At 38.4% G+C, this 19,089-nt stretch overlaps 1 protein-coding gene across 2 annotated transcripts; it reads left to right on the top strand.

Annotated features, from left to right (window-relative positions):
- On the top strand, positions 136-18,770 carry TXK (TXK tyrosine kinase). Of its 2 annotated transcripts, XR_002437949.1 has the most exons (16): positions 136-1,345; positions 5,582-5,636; positions 5,890-5,992; positions 7,538-7,740; positions 8,792-8,857; positions 9,836-9,890; positions 10,627-10,706; positions 11,124-11,251; positions 11,959-12,033; positions 12,971-13,142; positions 13,891-14,107; positions 14,672-14,736; positions 16,458-16,576; positions 17,009-17,166; positions 17,654-18,370; positions 18,474-18,770. XR_002437949.1 is itself a non-coding variant. In XM_021394454.1 (15 exons), exons 1-15 carry the CDS (start codon positions 1,282-1,284, stop codon positions 17,720-17,722), a joined length of 1,629 nt encoding a protein of 542 aa, XP_021250129.1. In that variant the 5' UTR covers positions 136-1,281; the 3' UTR covers positions 17,723-18,770. The 2 variants fall into 2 exon arrangements, 1 of the variants encoding a protein (XP_021250129.1); XM_021394454.1 differs by having other exon boundaries at positions 17,654-18,770.

A 19,089-nucleotide genomic window follows, 5' to 3' on the forward strand; every position in this document is an offset into this window, starting at 1 on the left:
CATTTCATTGTTTCTGTCTTGGAGGGGCTTGGATTCCTCTCACTGCTTTGTCTAAGCCTTTGTATTTTGAATGAGGAGGAAGTATCTTGTATGAAGAAATGCTTTATTTTCCTTGTGATATTGCATCAGAGACTTGCATGGTGTCAGAAAGGGTTGAAATTGCTATTTTTAAATGACAGAGTCTCACAAGATATTCACAGCTATGCAGGTGAGTCTGATGAAGTGTTGAGTTCAAACCACTACCAAATTAATACCAATAGCACATATTGTTAAAGGGAAAATGCTTGCATTTTCTATCTGGAGCAGAAAAAGTAAAGTGGACGACCAAAGGTAAGCCAAGCTCATCTTTCTTTTTCTAGCTTTTCCTTTGAATTCCAGTTTCTTGGTGGAGACACTGCAAGGTATGGCATTGCCAACACCTCTGACACTGTAAAGAATTTTACAGGAATAAGCAGTGTTTCACTTAAAACATATATGAAGCATGGGAAAATCAGGAGAGTAAGAATTTACAGTAAACCTTACAGATGTTTCTTTATTCTACAACAATTATGTGTTAATCTATGTGATAAGGATTACCCTAACTATACTGGCATTTGAGAGGTTTCCTCAGTGAAGGTATGTGCTTTGGATGACGCTTTGAATGCTGCCCTTCACCTGCCTCTTCGTGCTGCCCAAGGGTAATTTCTATGTACCTCCCATTGGGTTTGATGCTTATATGACCTATCAGGAACTGTGAGGCCACCTCCTTTTTAGATGAAAGCATTTTTCAGTTGAATATAGCCTCAGATTATTAATTTTGGGATGACTCAGAGCAGCTTTGGAGGCAGCTCTTTTTGTGACCTCCCCATGTGATCAAAGGCAGGTAAAAATACCACATCATCATTTCTTCTGAATGAGCTCAGCCACTCTTAATCGATTTCATGCTCTCCTCTCCTTTTTATTAAAACTATTTTTTTTTTCCAAATGTCAGGATCAAAAATTCATCAGAATGGGACCAAGTTCTGTGGCATACAGCTGCTGGATGTTTTTTTACTATTTTAAGCAGTAGTTAGCCCTAGTGCTTATAGTTCAATATTTTTTTTTTCTGTAAAGTGTATTTTTGATTTTAGCAGAAGTACTTTTTTTCATGATGCTTCTTTTTTTTTTTTTAAAAAAAGTCATGAGATTAGTATCTAGTAGGTTTTTTTTAAAGGAAAGTAGGTGGGGTCAGGATGTACTGGTGTTTTACCTTGCTTCACAGCAGAGCTAGGAGCACTGCTGGGGTATCTACAGGCACAGCTGATGAAGGAAGGTTTGCATTTTCATGTGAATATAAGCAGAAAACCAGATATGATTCTTTCAACCTGTAAGTAAATTAGCCCTCATATTTTTCTCTTGAAATATTGTTTTGTGCAGCAGCTGTGTACATAGAAAATGAGCTACTTAATTATTGGCATAAGAATACCAAACAGTTTTCTCTTGTGCAGCTTGGTTGCAGATGGAGAGATCTGTATTTGGACTTCTTTTCTTAACTTTCAAATTTACTACACAAATATGAATCCATTATATGATGGATTCAGCAAAGCATCTAACTTTTCTGATGGAAATGGATGGAAATGTGGAGATATTCCCATATGCTGTCCTTAGTGGCACATAGAAATTAGATACGAATAAAAAGTCTGGTAGAACTCAAGCCAGCTTTCCTCCAGTGGAGAATTTACACGTAGAAAAATACAGAAAACCTAAGCTTGTACATGTGAGAAGCTGAAAGCTTGCCTTTTGAAGTATTTTTAGCAGCAAACTGTACTGATACTTTCTACTAGATTAGCTGTCAGACGTAGCTGATCAGGAGGCATAATGTGTGTTATGGTAAAGATTAGGTTTTGTTTGAAGCTGAGTTTGAGTTTTTGTCAGTGTATGCTGTTGTATAGAGTCAACATATCCCTACTGCAAGCACAAGAACTCTGCAGAACATACTATAAAAATACACATCCTAGAAATGGACTACAGCACTTTCAAAATCAGTAGTGCTTTGAGACGCGGTGAATCAGAAAGGTGATCAAAGTGAATCAGATCAAGAGACTTACAAAATAATAAAATGGTGATTATAAGAACTCACCTCTAACCTATTGCTTTCATCTAATCCTTTGATACCATTTCCCAAAGACTACAAAATTGAGTGAGGTATAACTGAAGATAGGAGGAAGATTACACATGTGACAGTTTGTGAATTGGCCACAAACACAATTTTATCAACACAGCACGTTCTGCTGGGTGTTCTAGGACTTTTTTTTAGGAAAACTACTGGCAGTAATGGACCGTCTCAAAGAACTTGCGTCTTTTCACTGTGTCTTTTCTGCTTTGTTTTCTGTTTTTCTGCTTTGTGAGTATTTGTCAGACGAGCTTCAACACCTCATTCCTAGGATTTCTGTTTCTTCCACAGGACTCCCTTGCCGCTCTATCTTCTCTCTTCTCAAAACTAGGGACGCTAAAAAAAAAAATAAATTTTGATCTGGGGCATCATAGTCCTGTAGGTTATCATAGCTCAGTGCTAGTGCTGAGATTCATACTTGTTAATCTGTCATCAGGAAAGGACGGCTTTTTAAAAACCTATTTCTATGAAGAAAAATACAAGCAATGAAATGGGCTACATTTTTGGTTCCTTTGTTAAATTATTTGTAGAATTGGCTTGAGCTCTGACGTTGCAGACTTTTATCAGAAATTGGAAAGAGAAAATTCTTCACATAGTTGAAGAAGGAAGTGTTGGCAAATCCTAGATTCAGCAACCTAAATTCTCATCTTGTTTGAGTTGAACTTACATTTCAAGTTCCCCACTTTGATTTGTTAAAGATTCTTACTTCATAAGGATCAAAGCCAAGTGTATTTTTGTAGCTCATGTTTTGACTGAGTTAAAGGGAATGTAGGCTGAAAGGTCTAGTGGGGCTGTGAGTGCTGGAGGATTTTCTTCCTTCTGAAGTGCAGCTTTCACTGATACCATCACCACTTAATTTTTAAATAATGAACTCTTCAATGCAATCAGGGAATCGAGGCCTACTAATATGTATGTGACTAACAATCTTTGATGAATCCAGTGTTTTGCTTAAGAAAATGTCCTTGATTCAAAACATGGAAATCAGGTAGAATTATTCCATTGATTCCTGTGATACGAGTTAGGGCGTAGCAGAAGAGAGATTCAATAATACTGAAAACTCTTAAGTTCTAAGAATCTTTTTTCAATTTCTTACTTGCAGTTTTTTTTGTATTAAAATATGGAGAGAGGTCTGTTTTATTTTATTTTTATTTTGACTTAAGGCTTTTGAGTAGAAGAAGGGAAAGACAGAAAGGAAGAGCCCCAGCCGTGGGAGGGTGTGTGCAGCCATGAAAACTTCAGGCAGGAAGTGCAGGTTTCCTGTAGCTGTGCAGAGAGCATCACTGGGGCACCTGGAGGTGGCCATACATGTAGAGATCTGCTTGTGCTGCTAGCAAAGATATAGATGTAGGCCACTTTAATCAAATTGTTCAGTGTCTCAAAGCTTTCACCATTTGCAGTGTTGGCCAACTCTGTCAAAAAGTGAAGTCTATGTAGAACAGGCTTTTCTGGGCTATAGCCACAGACTAACCTAAACCTTGACTTCCAGCTTTTGCTATACATTGTCATCTTTAAGATCCTACTAGAACATTAATTTCGTGTTACACTGAAACTCTGTAGTGATTCTTCTAGTTATTTCTAGTAAATATTCTATAAGGACAACAAACCTAATGAGAAATTATGTATTTAATCAGACTATGTAGTGTCATCAGAAGAAGTAGACAAGCTTTCAAATGTCCTATTTCTTTTCACATCTCACTGAATAGTTCATAAAAAAAAACAATTCAACTTCTGGGTTGTTTTTTTGTCATTTTTTTTTTTCCAGGAGCAGAAAAACAATATAAATAAAGCAGAAATATTTCCTAGCTGACTTTTTTTAAAAGGATTGTTCATTCCAAGCTTGATCTCACAGAAGATATTAGAAAGTTCTGTTCTACTGCCCAACAATGCTAGAGACTATGTTCAGACAAAGTTTAGCTGCTGTAGTTTTAAGCAGATGAGAGACAGCTTAATACACTAAAATTGTGCAGCAAATATATAATATTACCCTTATGTTTTTGGCCTGGTTTCTTTAAGAAAATTATCAGTGTCATCTGCCTTGGGTATTTTGCGTAGCTGTTCGTGGAAACTTTTATCAAACAGTTGATTTTGTCTTCTGATTAGTGTAGGTCGGCCACCTTCCCACACAACAGGTTCTTCACAGGATGCAATTCTAAGTCTAAGGGAAATGCCCCACAACCTTCATGACCTATTTTATGTGTGTTTTGGTTAGAGTATTTGTCTCTTCCACATCCAACTGAGAACTATTTTTGTTCTTACCTTTCTGACATCTGTCATTTTCTCCTTTTTCTCTTATTACTACAAGATTAGCTGACTCATACACCTTTATAAGGAAAATAATTGCTTTTTCATCACACAGAAATGTTACTAAATGTTTTGAGTGGTAGGATGCCTGCTGTAAGCACACTTCGCTGAACTACTGATAAAAGCTATGGGAGAATAGTCTCACAGGATGACAGAAGGAACAACCTATTTATTTCAAGACAGGTCACTAGGATCAACAAGCTAAAATTCTATGAGGGAGAAACAAATAAAGACATGGTGTGACTGTACAAGTATACATAATAGAATCATCTAGGTTGGAGAAGACTGTAAAGATCAACAAGTCCAACTGTCAGCGAGATAGAGGAACAAAATACCAAGACTTTGGGAACCCTATTTCAAATAACATTCTGAGACCTGTTCTTGTACTATGACCTCTGTGTCAGAGCCTGTGTGGAGCTGAAACAGTGCAGATGTTAACCTTATACTTAATGATTTCAAGCCTTCTTAATGACTTCTAACCTATTTTAAATCAGCTGAAATTATAGTGTGTTATCCTTGCTCCTCATGCAAGATACACCATCCTAACATTTCTGGAAAGGTATGATATAAGTGATGATGTTTCCACTGTATTTATCTCAGGATTATCAACCAGCTCGTATGTAAGTGTAAAGCACGTATTTTGTTAGCATATTAAACCAGGGCTAATGAATATATTATATGAATGGCTGGAACAGAAGAATAAGAAAAATCTTGCAATGCAAATGTTGGTCTGTATTTGACTCAAGTGATCTAGAAATTCTGTGATTGCTGAAGGGGATCAGTTCTCTATCTCTTGTCCGTAATGATGTTCCCATCTCCTTCTTTGCACTGGTGAGAGCTTGCACAGGGCAGTGTGATCACTTAGATTAGTACATATCTCACTGATGTCTTTTTTTCTGATTTAACGAGCAGATTTAACTCATTATGTAGCCTCATAATTGAAAGAGATTTTAGTGGTGTTAGTGTACACATACAGCTGGGGTGGGAAGAATGCTCAGCTTTCTTTGGTGGTTGTGAATTCAACCTTAATGTTTTGCTAGATATCTCACAGCAAGAAAGATCTAATAATAGAGCTAAGTAGTCGTTCATATTATAAATTTTGTAAACAAACAGAATCACTGCATATATGGAAAATGTTCTTGCTTACAGATCACACCATCCAGTCTGTCTTCTGCTGCTGTTGCTGCTGCACAGTGCAAAAACGGTATGTGAAATGCTTCAGCTTTTCAGCAATTGAGACGGTCAAGATGTCTATACATAAAGTCCATCTATTTTAAAAACTATTTTAAACTTCGAAAAGTCCATCCATCTTCAGTAGAAATGCTAATTATGCAGAAGTTTATAGATGCTCTACCCTGAACATCTCTAATATGAATGAAATATGTTTCCATAAATATTTTCATGTGAATATTTGTAAAAGCGTATTCACAAAAACACTTCTTATTTTTCAAAACCAGAGCAATGAGAACAAAGGTAAATGTGGACCCTGATACTGACCTGGACACCCAGTACTCAGCCTCTCAATCAGAGGATTCCTATGCACCTACTTGGAAGTGTAGGGTAAGTAACATTTTGGCAGATGAGAAAAACTGAGATGTTGTGATATCTAGTGAATCACTGCTGAAAAAAGCAGAGGAATAACTAGCTCTTGAGCATGTAGGTTGCTATGCTGCATAAATCTTTAAAAAATAAAGGTATCCAAATATTCATACTGATGGAAATACAGGGTCATAGTGAGGTTCCCAAGTTTGCTGTCATGGACCAGGGTAGTTCATTCTCTGACTTTTGGGTTTGGGTGATAGAAGTGGGAAGGGTGGGATTGTCCTTTAGGCCAGGTGCAATTTCACCTTCACAGAATCACAGAATTTCAGGGGTTGGAAGGGACCTTAGGAGATCATTGAGGCCAATCTCTTTCTAAAGCAGGTACCCTACAATAGGTTGCACAGGTAGGCATCCAGATGGGACTTGAATATCTCTGTAGAAAGAGACTCCACAATCTATCTGGGCAACCTATTCCAGTACTCTGTCACCCTTACTGTAAAGATGTTTTTCTGCATGTTTTTATGGAACTTCCTATGTTCAAGTTTTAGGCCATTACTCCTTGTCCTGTTGCTGTGCACCACTGGGAAAAGCCTGGCCTCATCCATTTGCCTCCCATTTCCCTTTAGATATGTATAAACATTAATCAGATCCCCCTTCAGTCTTCTTTTCCCCAGGCTGAACAGACCCAGGTTACTGAACCATTCCTCATATGGGAGATGCTGCAGGACCTTTATCATCTCTGTGGCCTTCTGATGGACTCCTTCCAGGAGATCCCTGTCTTTTTTAAACGGGGGAGCCCAGAACTGGACACAGTAGTCTAAATGTGGCCTCATCAGGGGAGAGTAGAGCGGGAGGAGCACCTCCCCCTGACCTGCTGGCCATGCTCTTTTTAATGCACCCCAGGATATCATTGGCCTTCTTGGCCATGAGGGCACACTGCTGGCTCATGGTCAACCTGTTGTTCACCAGGACACCCAGGTCCTCCTCTGCAGAGCTTCTCTCTAGCAGTTCACCCCATAACCTGTACTGATCCATGCATCTACCTTGCTCAACTTCATGCAAAAAGTCCACCTCAGTTTTGCTAGATCTAAATTGAACTAATTTGAGTTGTTAGAGCATAATTGAAGACAAAACTAAAACCTAACCTGATGCATAAGAAAAGGGTTATGTTCCTGCTTACTTGCTAAGAATGCTTGTAGTGCTCTCTATGCTAATTCTTCAGATAAATTGCTACCGTTTTCAATGCTGCTCTGCTAATTTACACTAAGCTGTCCCAGCAATCACACTGTGTAGGAGCCACCCAAAGAACAGGGGGAAGATCAGCTAGATGGCTTGTCTTTTATTTACTTTCCTTTCCTTTTTAACATTACCTTTGATACCAAACCATTAAACTGAGCCATACTGTTATACAAATAACAGTTTTACAAGGCTATTGTGCTTTATGGTGGGAATTTATGACCATGGTTAGTACCTTTGAGTTACTGAGATGCTATAGAAGTAGGGGAATTATACAAGAAATAGTTGGGAGAAAAGAATAACTATGGAAGATACTTTTTTTTTCAGAAAAAGAAATTGCACGTAAAGAACAAGCCATTGCCTCCTCTACCTGCTGAGGCTTTAGAAGACTATGCAAAAAACCTCAAAGTTATTGCACTGTATGACTTTTTTGCTAGAGGACCCTCTGATTTAACACTCAAGCAGTCAGAAGAATACATTATCCTTGAACAGTACGATCCCCACTGGTGGAAGGCAAGAGACCAGTATGGGTAAGAGACTGAGCGTCTAATTTTAAACCCTCTTCCTACACAGAAATAAAAAAAAAAATAACCCTTTGTAGGATTGTCCTGCAACCCGGTAGGCATATGGAATGAGGTACATGTAACGTAATGGAGATTTGAAGGTATTGAGCTATGTACGAGGGACACAGGTTAATTGAGAAGAGTTTGGACAGAGTCTGGCACTCCAGAAATGGGGTGGCATCTCCTCTCTGCTGAGAATACAGTTAAGTCATAGGCTTAGTAATTTCTGAACCAACGTAAGTACATCTGAGGACCATGTGAACCACTGGGCTCTGAGCCATGTGAAAATCCAGCTTTATATGTTTTGAGTGCTTTACCATATGTTGTGGATGTGTAAAGGCTTCATGAAGACAACAGACACTGGTAAAACGTTTAAGTGAAACAAAACCCCTAATCCAAGGTTCTTGGACATTTTAGAGAACTGGGTAACTTCTTTTAGGATCCTTACTTCATTTATGTTTTTTTTCATGTTGTTCCTCTTTCTCCACAATTTCTTCAATGTATCCTGTAATCTGATATGAAGAGTGATTACATGTTGTGTAATAACTGTCTCTTTTTCATTCAGATCTCTCCTTTAAATACCTTTAAACACTTTTTTCTCAAGTTAGATTTGCAGTTAGAGTCCACTGAATTATTATTTTGTATATACCTCCAAGCACACGCTTTCTATTTCTTCATGCTGAAGGTTTGTTACAAGGGTAGAAATAAAGCTAATGATTTCTGATTTTGGAGAAATGTCACTTTTTTTCTAAGCTTTGTTTTGATTTCACTTGAAAATTTTCCTTAACATGCTGTTCTTGGCACTCATTTCAACAGCCATCCACAGTCTGGGGCAGAAACACTTTGCATCAGATGAAAGGATTTATTCTCTTATTTGATTCTCATGTTGGGATTCAGAATCTAAAGACATAGCCAATAGTATAAATAACTTTTGTCATTCAATAAAAGAAGATGTGCATCTTAATCCTATTAATGTTTTACATCTTACTGTTATATTATCCTCAATATGTCGTTTCAGGAATGAAGGTCTAATTCCTAGCAACTATGTTACTGAGAACACAAAAAGTAATTTAGAAACATATGAGTAAGTACTCTTGAAGATGATGATTGCATTTTCTTTTCTAAAAATTGAGTGATAAGTTTGTGTTTGATCTTTCAGCTTATACTAGAAGACTGATTGTGAACAGGTGTTTTCTTTGTTTTTTTTTATTGAAACCTCTTTTTTTTTTTTTTTTGTTATAAAACATCACCCTTAGAATGTATTAAACATTTTTATTGTAGTCTGTCTTCCTGGATTGTATAATGTGACAATGACACCAAGCTGAGTGGTGCAGTTGATACAGCAGAAGGGAGGGATGCCATCCAGAGGGTCCTTGATAAACTTGAAAGATGGACCCCTGTGAACCTAATGAGGTTCAACAAAGCAAAGTGCAGGTTTTCTACCTGGGTTGAGGTAACCTTGGATATGTATACAAACTGGGAGAAGAAATCTTTGAGAATAGCCCTGCTGAGAAGGAGTTAGGGGTTGTGACTGATAAAATCAATCGTAATAATCATATAATCACAACAAATGATAATGACAGAATCTAGATAAGTTGTATTTCTGTAGGCTCACTACATAGTATCTTTTTATTCTGATCTCTTCCTGTTGTGAACATCTTGTTGATTATCTAGAATCTAGTTTCGATTTCTTCAGCCTGGTTTCCTGGAGAGAAAAGTAAAATACATCATAACTCCAGTGAAGAGGGGGCTGAAGCAGGGAGCTTCACTGTAAATTACATCAAAATTTGGCATAACTGTTTCCTGTTTTTTTCTTTATTTCACCTCATGTTTAACTATAGTGAATCACATTCAATGGGGAAAGTATTTGTCATATTTACAATGGTCTAATGAAGTTGTTCCAAATTAAGGGATGCTTGATATGCAACAGTGATTAGTTCTATTTAGGTTTTAACACTGGAGATAGCACAACTATTAAGACTAACCTGTATTTCTGTGAAATACGGGCAAACATTAATTCATTCTGGCTGAAGTTAAAGAATATGCCATTTCCTTGTTGCAGGTGGTACTGCAAAAACATCAACAGGAGCCAGGCAGAACTACTCTTGCGACAGAAGGTAACTCAGCATATACATTGAGTTAAGGTATCTACAAGGAATTGTCAATAGGGGCATCAAGAGAGTTTCAATGGCCAAATCCAGCTCTGTTTGACATGCAGTAAGAGAAGGTGCTTTAAAACAAAAGGATAGCTTTCTGGGGTACAGTGTAGTCAATTTCTATTAAGATTTTCTATTTTGAGTAACTTGAATTACATGGAGCTTACTGTGCTTGTCTTTGGTATGAAACACTGACGACTTATATCCTTGCAGTAAGTTAGTGAGATGGCAGAGCTTAACAAACCCCTGCACGTTCCTTATGTACAAAGCAAACACTTCATGCTGTGTTCTAGCCTCTGTTATGAGCATTTAGGAGTCATCTAGCTTGTGTAAAATTCATTCAGCTCAAGGGATGACAGAGGGCTTGGGCACAATAGAGTGGAGAAGAACGCCTCAGATGAAATTGTTTTACGGTAATTTTCTAGTGATTTGTATAATCTGAACTGTGAATATATAAAATAATCTTCATTACTTCACACTGAAGAGTGTAATTCACCTAAAATATTTAACTCTGGTACTTGGTATTTTCCTTTGGTTAATTTTATTTTGCTTTGTACCTGGTCATCAATTCCTGTTCACTGCTGCTTTATCACCCTCCCAAGTAGTCATAGGTATACCACAGAATTTAGTAATCAGCTGCAAGTGCTATTTCAAGAGACTTTTATTCAAGAAAATAACTACCTGTGTTTCTTTTCAGTCCAAAGAAGGCTCATTTGTTGTCAGAGATTCAAGCCAACAGGGAATCCTTATACTGTCTGTCTACTCACAGTCTAAAGGGTGAGTTGCTCTGAATGGTTATGGTTTGACTGAAAATGTGAAGGAAGAGCTTCCCTAAAACTCCTTAGGATGAGGGGCAGGCTTGGATGTATGGTGCACAGGAACAGTGAAACAAGGGCACTGTTCATGCAGCACTGCATCAAATTGCAGAACATATACTGAAGTGGTGATGCTGGGCATTTGGGAGTCAGGGTGCCAATGTAATGCTAAGATAAGATTGATTGCATTCATAGAAATCCTGAAATACTCTGCTCTGAAGGGTGTTCATCCCACCAATGTGGCATAAGCAATAAGACCTTACCGTCTTATTTTGCCTGTTTTTACGCCAAGTACTGTGGCTCCCATACCAGTAAAATGTAGTTAGGTTTGTAGTATCAAACGTTTTTACTGAAAATCATAACCTTTTGTTGATTTCAGAAGTCATAGTGGAGACATTCGACATTATCAAATTAAGAAAAAACACTTGAAACAGTATTATGTAGCAGAAAAATATCTCTTCTCCTCTATTCCTGAGCTCATTCAATATCATCAACACAATGCTGCAGGTAATGGATATCAGCTGATAAGGTTTTACTACTGATGCTCTGAAGCTCATCAAGACTTTGAGACATTGGATGTCACTCTTGAACTAATCCTTTCCTTCCAAAAAGACACATGAATTTTTCAATTGCTAATAAATTCAAGTGTACTGTGATCCTTTCTGCTGTAGCTGCAATGTGCATATATCATGAGGGAAATGAAGATACCAAATTCATATACATGAATGAAATTAATTTTACAAAACTAGAAGCTTTATGTTCTTATCCGCTCTGTATTCTGTTGGTTCATATTTTACTGAATGTGACGTGCATGAAATTTGATCATAGTTCTTTCACTGCCTACAGCTCAGTTATTTGCATGCATGCAATCTAAGAAAAAAAGGAGCTCTGTGATGCATCAGGAGGCAGCTTTTGCAGATCTTGGCGCACACATGACAAACAAAAGACAGAACTAGGGGCACAAGGACACTCTAACACTGACTTGCAGACTACCAGAGTTAGTCACCTCTAGTTGCTGGCTCATGGCAGCCTGTTATAATTTCTAGCATTCAAAATACCATTCATTCTTGGTTCTGCCTGTCATTTCAATATGGATTAAAATGTTTTTACTGTGAGTGAGTCAAGACAGAAATATTTTTAAGAACAAGTATGATGTCGTATACTTAAAAATGGAGTAATTGGTCAACAGAATATTGGTGCTTTGTTTCCTGCAGGTCTTATCACTCGTCTCCGACATCCAGTCAGATCAGCTGGATGTCATTCACCAGCAACAGCAGGATTTAGTTATGGTAAATTCTTATCTTGTTTTGGTGGCAACCTGGGTATCTGAGCAAGAGTTGAGATCGCATTCAGACAGCTAATAATTGTGTCAGTGAAATTTCCCAGTCCCATTATAAGAAACACATAAACAGCTTCATAATCACCAGGCTCAGACGCCTCAAAAGGTGTCAGAACCAAACAAAAGGCCTGACTCGATTCCTTCAGTTTAGTGAGTGTTGTGCTTCCTTCACAATCACTAATGCCTTTCTGGAATTCCATGAGCAGACCAAAGACTCGCATACATTTACTAGATTTGCAATAGGTTTTTTATTTAAATGTCTAGGAAAATGATGTTATTTACGTGGAAGATTTTCTTTTGTCAATTATGGAAGTTTTAGAAATAAGAATGAAATCTTACAGTGTTAGAAAACAAGCAGTAAGTACCAGTGCTGTACATACAGATCAGGAAGTTAATATTAATTGATAGATGTGTATGGATGAATATATATACATACATACATTCACACACACACAAATATATAAAGGAATTTCCAAAAGCATGCATCTTTACTGTGAATCAGTATCAAGGCTTTCTGGAGGGCAGAACTATTTTGGTAGTTGCAATAGAGGCTGCCAATAACTATTTCTGTAGCTATGTTAGTCCTCTGGAACTGATTTAGCATTAAGAACATCATAGATAACAGTGCCAAAAAAAATCTCAGAGGTAATCAAGGCCAGTTTCTTGCCTTATCTTCAAGCCTCGGGCTTTCCTACATTAAACAATTTAAACAGCATTCTACAAGTTGTAAAATACCACTCATGTATAAACACGTACATGTGTGGAAAACTCCAGATAATTAAAATCCATACTATAGCTGATGAACAGTTGTGATGCTTCGCTGTGTGCATTAACTTCAGATAGGCGTGTCTCCCAGACTATTGTAACATGCAGGGTTGCTTTTATAGAGGAGTGGGAATTGAATCCCTCAGAACTGACGTTTATGAAAGAGCTTGGGCGTGGGCAGTTTGGAATCGTTCATCTGGGTAAATGGAAAGCAACCATCAAGGTTGCCATCAAAAAAATCAATGAAGGTGCGATGTCTGAAGACGATTTCATGGAGGAGGCCAAAGTGATGATGTAAGTACAAAAGCTATTCTAGCTCACAGATGACATTGAGATGACCAAGAAACAAATATAACCTAAGTCAATTTAAAACAAACGATCAAAGCCACTGTGATGGGAATAGTGGATGTGCACGGCCAAAACACTGGTGTAATGATTGCTACACCCGTCACCAAGGCCTTCCTATGGAACGTGTGCTGCTTTGCACTTTGAGCCTAGTGGGCAGTAGATATACTGACAGTTAACTAAAGAGCTAACTAAACCTAAATTTTCTGAGAAGCTATATTGCCACTTCTGCTAATTTTGCAAATTAGGGAATTATCCAGACAAGGTGTTGGCACGATCCATAGAAAGAGGTAAAAACAGAAGTGAAGAAATCTTGCAGCAGATTATGTCTCTTGCCTGAAAGCCAGACAAAACAAGACCTTTCCACTTCATATTTCCAAATCAAGGTTTACGTTCACTCTGTCTGTATAACTGATGGACTATCACAATTTTGCAAAGTGAACCTTTTTGAGGAAATTGTTTGCAGAAATGTGTTAATTAGAGGACAACTCTGGGACCAATTGAACTGAATAACGTTTATCAAGTACTGAAAGTGTTTCTCAAAATTATCATGAGAATGAAATGTCTAGTTACCTTTTGAATTGGACTTGATGATCCTTATGAGTCCCTTCCAAAGAGGGATATTCTTTGATTCGATGATTCTACCAGGGATAAATGAAGTCCTGACTGAAATGCAGTTTTAAACTATGTTAAATAGGAAACTATCCCACCCAAAACTGGTCCAGCTGTACGGGGTGTGCACTCGCCAGACGCCTCTCTATGTGGTGACTGAATTCCTGGAGAATGGCTGCTTGCTCAACTACCTGCGGCAGCGGCGGGGGAAGTTCAACAGAGACATGCTGCTGGGCATATGCCTGGATGTGTGTGAAGGGATGGAGTATCTGGAGAGAAATAACTTTATTCACCGTGATTTAGTAAGTACAATGGGTTTTCTGAGGTTCGCAGTGAATACTGATGATATAGAACATGCCATTTAATTTTATGGGTGCTTATGTGCCCAGTAAGACCTTAACAAAACCTTTCTCTATGCACATTTATTCTGCTCCCTACTGCCTTACCTTGATTCTGGGATATATGAGTGGCTTGTCTGCCCTGCCCTTCAGACACAGGGAATTAAGAGGTCACAGAAACACATTTTTAATAATCCATATTGAGTGTCCTGATGTTAACATTCAGGAAAATACCTGCTTGGATAACTAGACTCTGAGAAGTTCTTTTACTGTGCAAGGATACTTGAAATTATTGTAACTCATTATGCAAACATTCATGCAGGTATATGCTATGTATGTGCAATCACACAGAAGTGAAAGGCATTCACCAACACTGAGCTAGAAACTTTACTTTTTTCTCACCTTTTTGAGCAAGACACACACCTCCTTTTAGAATATAAAATGCGTGAGCTGAAACTAAATTAAGCTATTGTATTCTTAAAAATGCTTTAGCCCAGATTTCAGGTATGTTTTTTTCATTTCTCCCAGGCTGCAAGGAACTGTTTAGTCAATGCTGAGCACACAGTTAAAGTATCCGACTTTGGCATGGCAAGGTAGGAGGTACAAGCTCAGTGAGTGCCCTGTTCTGTGTCAATTGGAATGAGGCCCATGGCCACCCTCACTGCCTTCTTGCTGGTGTGGGGAATCCCACTGCACGCAACTTCTGCAATTCTGATCAAATCGATAACATTGCTGTTCAGCTGTTGTACTGTGGACGGAGTGTCATATTGTCCTCTTGCTGAGTATAAGACAGGTGAACTAACTATCTGGTGAATGTCAGCAGTAGTTTATGGACAGAGAAATGCCCAGTGCTCCCTGGGCTGCCAGAAGCTCAGTGAAGTGGGCACCCCAAATTTCCTGAGCCCAGCAAGTGCAGAAAGCCCCTGGGAACAGAGGCTGGTGCTGGTGCTGACCTTTGGAGCCTCAGCAGCAGGGTAGGTGAGGAGGGAGGATGTGGGCAGGAAGTGTGACGTGTGCTTCTTAGCAGGGAAGTGGTTTTTCTGCTTAATGAGGGGTCCAGCCACACATGCAGAGAGAGTGCAAGCACAGGCCAGAGAAACAAAGCTCTGTCCACTGTGGAGGGGAGATAAGAACACTCCCTACTTTGTCAGAGCTCACAGAACTGACCAGTTTAGGACTGTTATTTTGTATGTTCTTTATCCAGTAACCTCTCATCTGTCTGTGCCAGCCCCAAAAATAAGAAAGGGACACAAAGAGGCAATTTCTCATGGCCTCAGGTTGTGCCAGGGGAAGTTTAGGTTAGATATCGGGAAAAACTTCTTTACAGAATGGGAATCCCTGAACGCGTTTAGAAACCTTCTGGATGTGGTGCTCAGGGACATGATTTAGCAGTGGGTTTTTACAGTTGGGGTAGTATGGTTAGGTTGAGGTTGGACTTGATGATCTTGAAGGTATTTTCCAATCTGAGCAGTTCTATAATTCTATGATTCTCTCAATGCAACATCCTCTGAAAGGTGCTTTAAAGGATATTAATGCTTTATGCCTTCAGTTACAAGAGTTGTGTAGTGCATACCTGTTGTCTTCTCATGAGAATTAAAACAGGGACAATATTTACAGAGCTTGTATGGATATAGGGCTCAGCCTTTTAAAATGCTACTGTATAAATGCCCTTACTGAGAACATAATTTCATAGAATCATAGAATCATTAAGGTTGGAAGAGACACTAAGACCATCTAGTCCAACTGTTAACCCATCACCATATGCCCACTCAGCCATGTACCTTAGTGCTCCAACTACACATTTCTTGAACACCTCCAGATGCTGATTCCACCACCTCCCTGGGCAGCTTGTTGCCATACCTCACCACCCTTTTGGAGAGGAATTTTTTCCTAATATCCAGCCTGAACCTCCTCAGGCACAACTTAAGGCCATTACCTCTCTTTCTAAAAAGTAACAATAATAAGTATTGCTGCTATTTTTCCTGCTTGCACTATAGGAACCTTTCCCAGGGGATGATAACAACAGCCATCCTGTGAGCTCACAGACAGCACTAAAACAGTTTATTATGACATACCTCTCAGAAGCAATCAAATCACTCATTTAAATTGAAATCTCTTTAACTGCATATATTCCAGTGTGGGTGTCTGTGTGCGTTCTGTATTAAATTACTGATACAATTTATTTTCTTACAAATTGACACAGTATTTTTATGGAATTGTAAACCATCCATGCAAAATGCTGCCAGAACTTGCTTGCAAAATGCTTGCACTTAAACTTTCACTGAAATATATGGTATTTGCTGATGTTCTTTAGGTATGTTATTGATGATGAATACATCAGCTCTTCAGGTGCCAAGTTTCCAATCAAGTGGTCATCTCCTGAGGTCTTCCATTTCAAAAAGTACAGCAGTAAATCTGACGTCTGGTCATTTGGTGAGTGAATTAGGTTAACATGCGACACGCTGTTTCCCCAAAGCTACTGATGAGATTGAGGAAAGTGCAACTTTTTACTGATGCTTCCTATCTTAATCTTTAGTCTATCCTGTTTTTCAAATCTTGTCTATATAGAAAGAGTGATATTTTTAATAATTTTTAATCTAAAATAATTGGGTTTCAATAGACACGTGTTCTTGGAGTGTCTCCACAAACCAAATACTTATTCATCTCATTTTCGTGGACTATCGTTAGCTGACTTCAATGGGAGCAAAACTGCATCAGTACGAATTTTTTTTTCATTCACCTCAGGTTGCCCGTATTTTTCATGCGTTATTCAACATACAGAAAAGAATGAGGCTTCTAGTATTGTTAGACAGCTTGTGGATTTGCAGTTCTTGTTTTGTTTTAAATATTTCGATTCATTTCTAGGTGTACTGATGTGGGAAGTTTTCACAGAAGGAAAAATGCCTTTTGAAAGCAAATCAAATTATGAAGTTGTCCGTGAGATTTCTGCAGGTAACCGACTTTATCGACCACATTTGGCATCGCACACTGTGTACAAAGTCATGTACAGCTGCTGGCATGAGGTTTGTTGCTTTTTCTTTCTTGTGATATTTCTTTATTTCATTTGCAATGTGGATCTGGAGGCTATCCTCAAAAATTGGAGAAACAAGCCCTCACTTTGTGGAATCCTCAGTAAATTTTGCTGTGCTTCTTCACAAACCTCATCTAGCTTACAAGCCTCTGTTTCGTTTGACTGTTGCATTCAATAAATACCAAGCACACAATCTACACAACAGGTCTACACCATCCCTGGTTTTGAATATATCCTTTGTGCTTCCTCCCATAGTGTGCATAGGAAGTGAATCTTTAATTTTGCATAAGAATACTTTCTTCTGAAAGTACTTTTTCATTCTATTGGTTTCTGGTACATTGATGTGCAGAACAAGATAAACTTGATCTCTTCATCCTGTGTCAACAAAATAAAATAATAATATGAATAATAATTTTAAGGGGTAACTTTGTACTTGTAACCATCTTCTATTAATCTAATTTTCTTTTTTTTTCCCCCAGAAGCCTGAAGGACGTCCTGCTTTTGCGGAGTTGGTAGAAACCCTCACAGATATAATGGAGATGGGATAATCAGGAGTTTTACGTAGGTGTATTTACTGAAGAGTCAGCATTGAGCCTGCCAATGTAGCTTACACAGAAAACCTCAGCCTTTGAGAGCAGTCTCTACTTAAGCTCTGGTAGCAGCTTCCCACATGTTGAAGCTGTTTGGGCTTGGCCTAATTTGGGAAAGATACCCGAAGAGGCTGGATTACTGCATTTGTACTCTCAAGCCTTTATTTCCATGAAAAATCTCCTGTCTGGAAAGAAATAACCAAATTTACTTACCACATGAGCTCTTTTATTTATTCTTTTTGTGGACGCTACACTAATTCCTGTAACAATATTGATAAGAAATGGTTTGTTATTTAATGTGGCTTATGCACAGGGAAATAGTGATTAGCAGCAGCAAAAGTGGTGGAAAGAACCTGTGAAAAAGCTCCGGAGAAGCCATGTCTAAAGGCAGGACCTTTTGCACTGCAAAGCACCAAAGGAATGGAGCAGTTTCAGAGGTAACTCAGCTGCTGGGGCAGCATGCAGGGATACACTGCACTGCACACTGCTGGGGATCCAGGCACGCAGACGAGGCAGAGGCAGCAGTTGTCATTTGGTGGCTCCAGACCCTCATCCAAACAACTGGAAGGGCTCAGCACCTCAGAAGAATTTTAGTCCTGCTTACAGGTAAAAGGCTAATTTTGGGTGAAACAGAGAGAACAAGTAAAGATTATTTTATTCAAGCCTTTCCCTGAACTTTTCATTGTCTTCCATTCCTTGCTTGCTGCAGCATACTCAAATGCCCATGCTTCTCTTAGTCCTCCTCCTGCAAGTGCCAAGAATGGTGAATGGACAAGGAAGAGCTGGAAGCTGGCCATAAAACAAAGTGGTTTGTGTTAGTTTAGCTCAAATAGAGTCTGTGAGACCTGACTTGCACTGTATCTGCAACTGTACCTGTTAGATAATAGTTCACTTCTACTTCTTAATTTTGGTCAATACAAATGTATTACAGAAAAGGCAGTGAAGTTGGTGATTTTTCAATACAAAAAACAGATCATGATAAATAAACAGTATTTTAAAAATGTGATTGCACTGTGAATTATTAATAGGTAAGCACATCATATTTCATTTCATAGCACATCATCGATGAAATACTTCAAAGTCAGTGGATGAAGAATAATTGATGTCTGAACAAATTAGTTTTTTTTCATTTCCGCATTTTAAAAATAACTGCAACAATAAAATCAATCATTCTGTGATTTGGATTTCCAGAAGATGATGGCACCTCTCAAATTTGTGGTATTAATAGCTCACTTTTACTGCAATAGCATTCTGATAGTTACCATCCCTTGGGAAAGGGAGTTCTTAATTCTACCATTTGGGAGTAACTTCACACACACACTTTT

Source organism: Numida meleagris, chromosome 4, assembly GCF_002078875.1.
Source record: "Numida meleagris isolate 19003 breed g44 Domestic line chromosome 4, NumMel1.0, whole genome shotgun sequence".
In the NCBI taxonomy this organism is placed as follows: domain Eukaryota; kingdom Metazoa; phylum Chordata; class Aves; order Galliformes; family Numididae; genus Numida; species Numida meleagris.

What these genes read in the sequence shown, in the direction of transcription:
- TXK (XM_021394454.1), top strand. Translation starts at nt 1,282, where the DNA reads ATGAAGGAAGGTTTGCATTTTCATGTGAATATAAGCAGAAAACCAGAT. An exon ending in AGTAATTTAGAAACATATGA is followed by an intron (nt 8,858 to 9,835) that starts GTAAGTACTCTT and finishes TCCTTGTTGCAG; the next exon opens with GTGGTACTGCAAAAACATCA. An exon ending in AACTACTCTTGCGACAGAAG is followed by an intron (nt 9,891 to 10,626) that starts GTAACTCAGCAT and finishes GTTTCTTTTCAG; the next exon opens with TCCAAAGAAGGCTCATTTGT.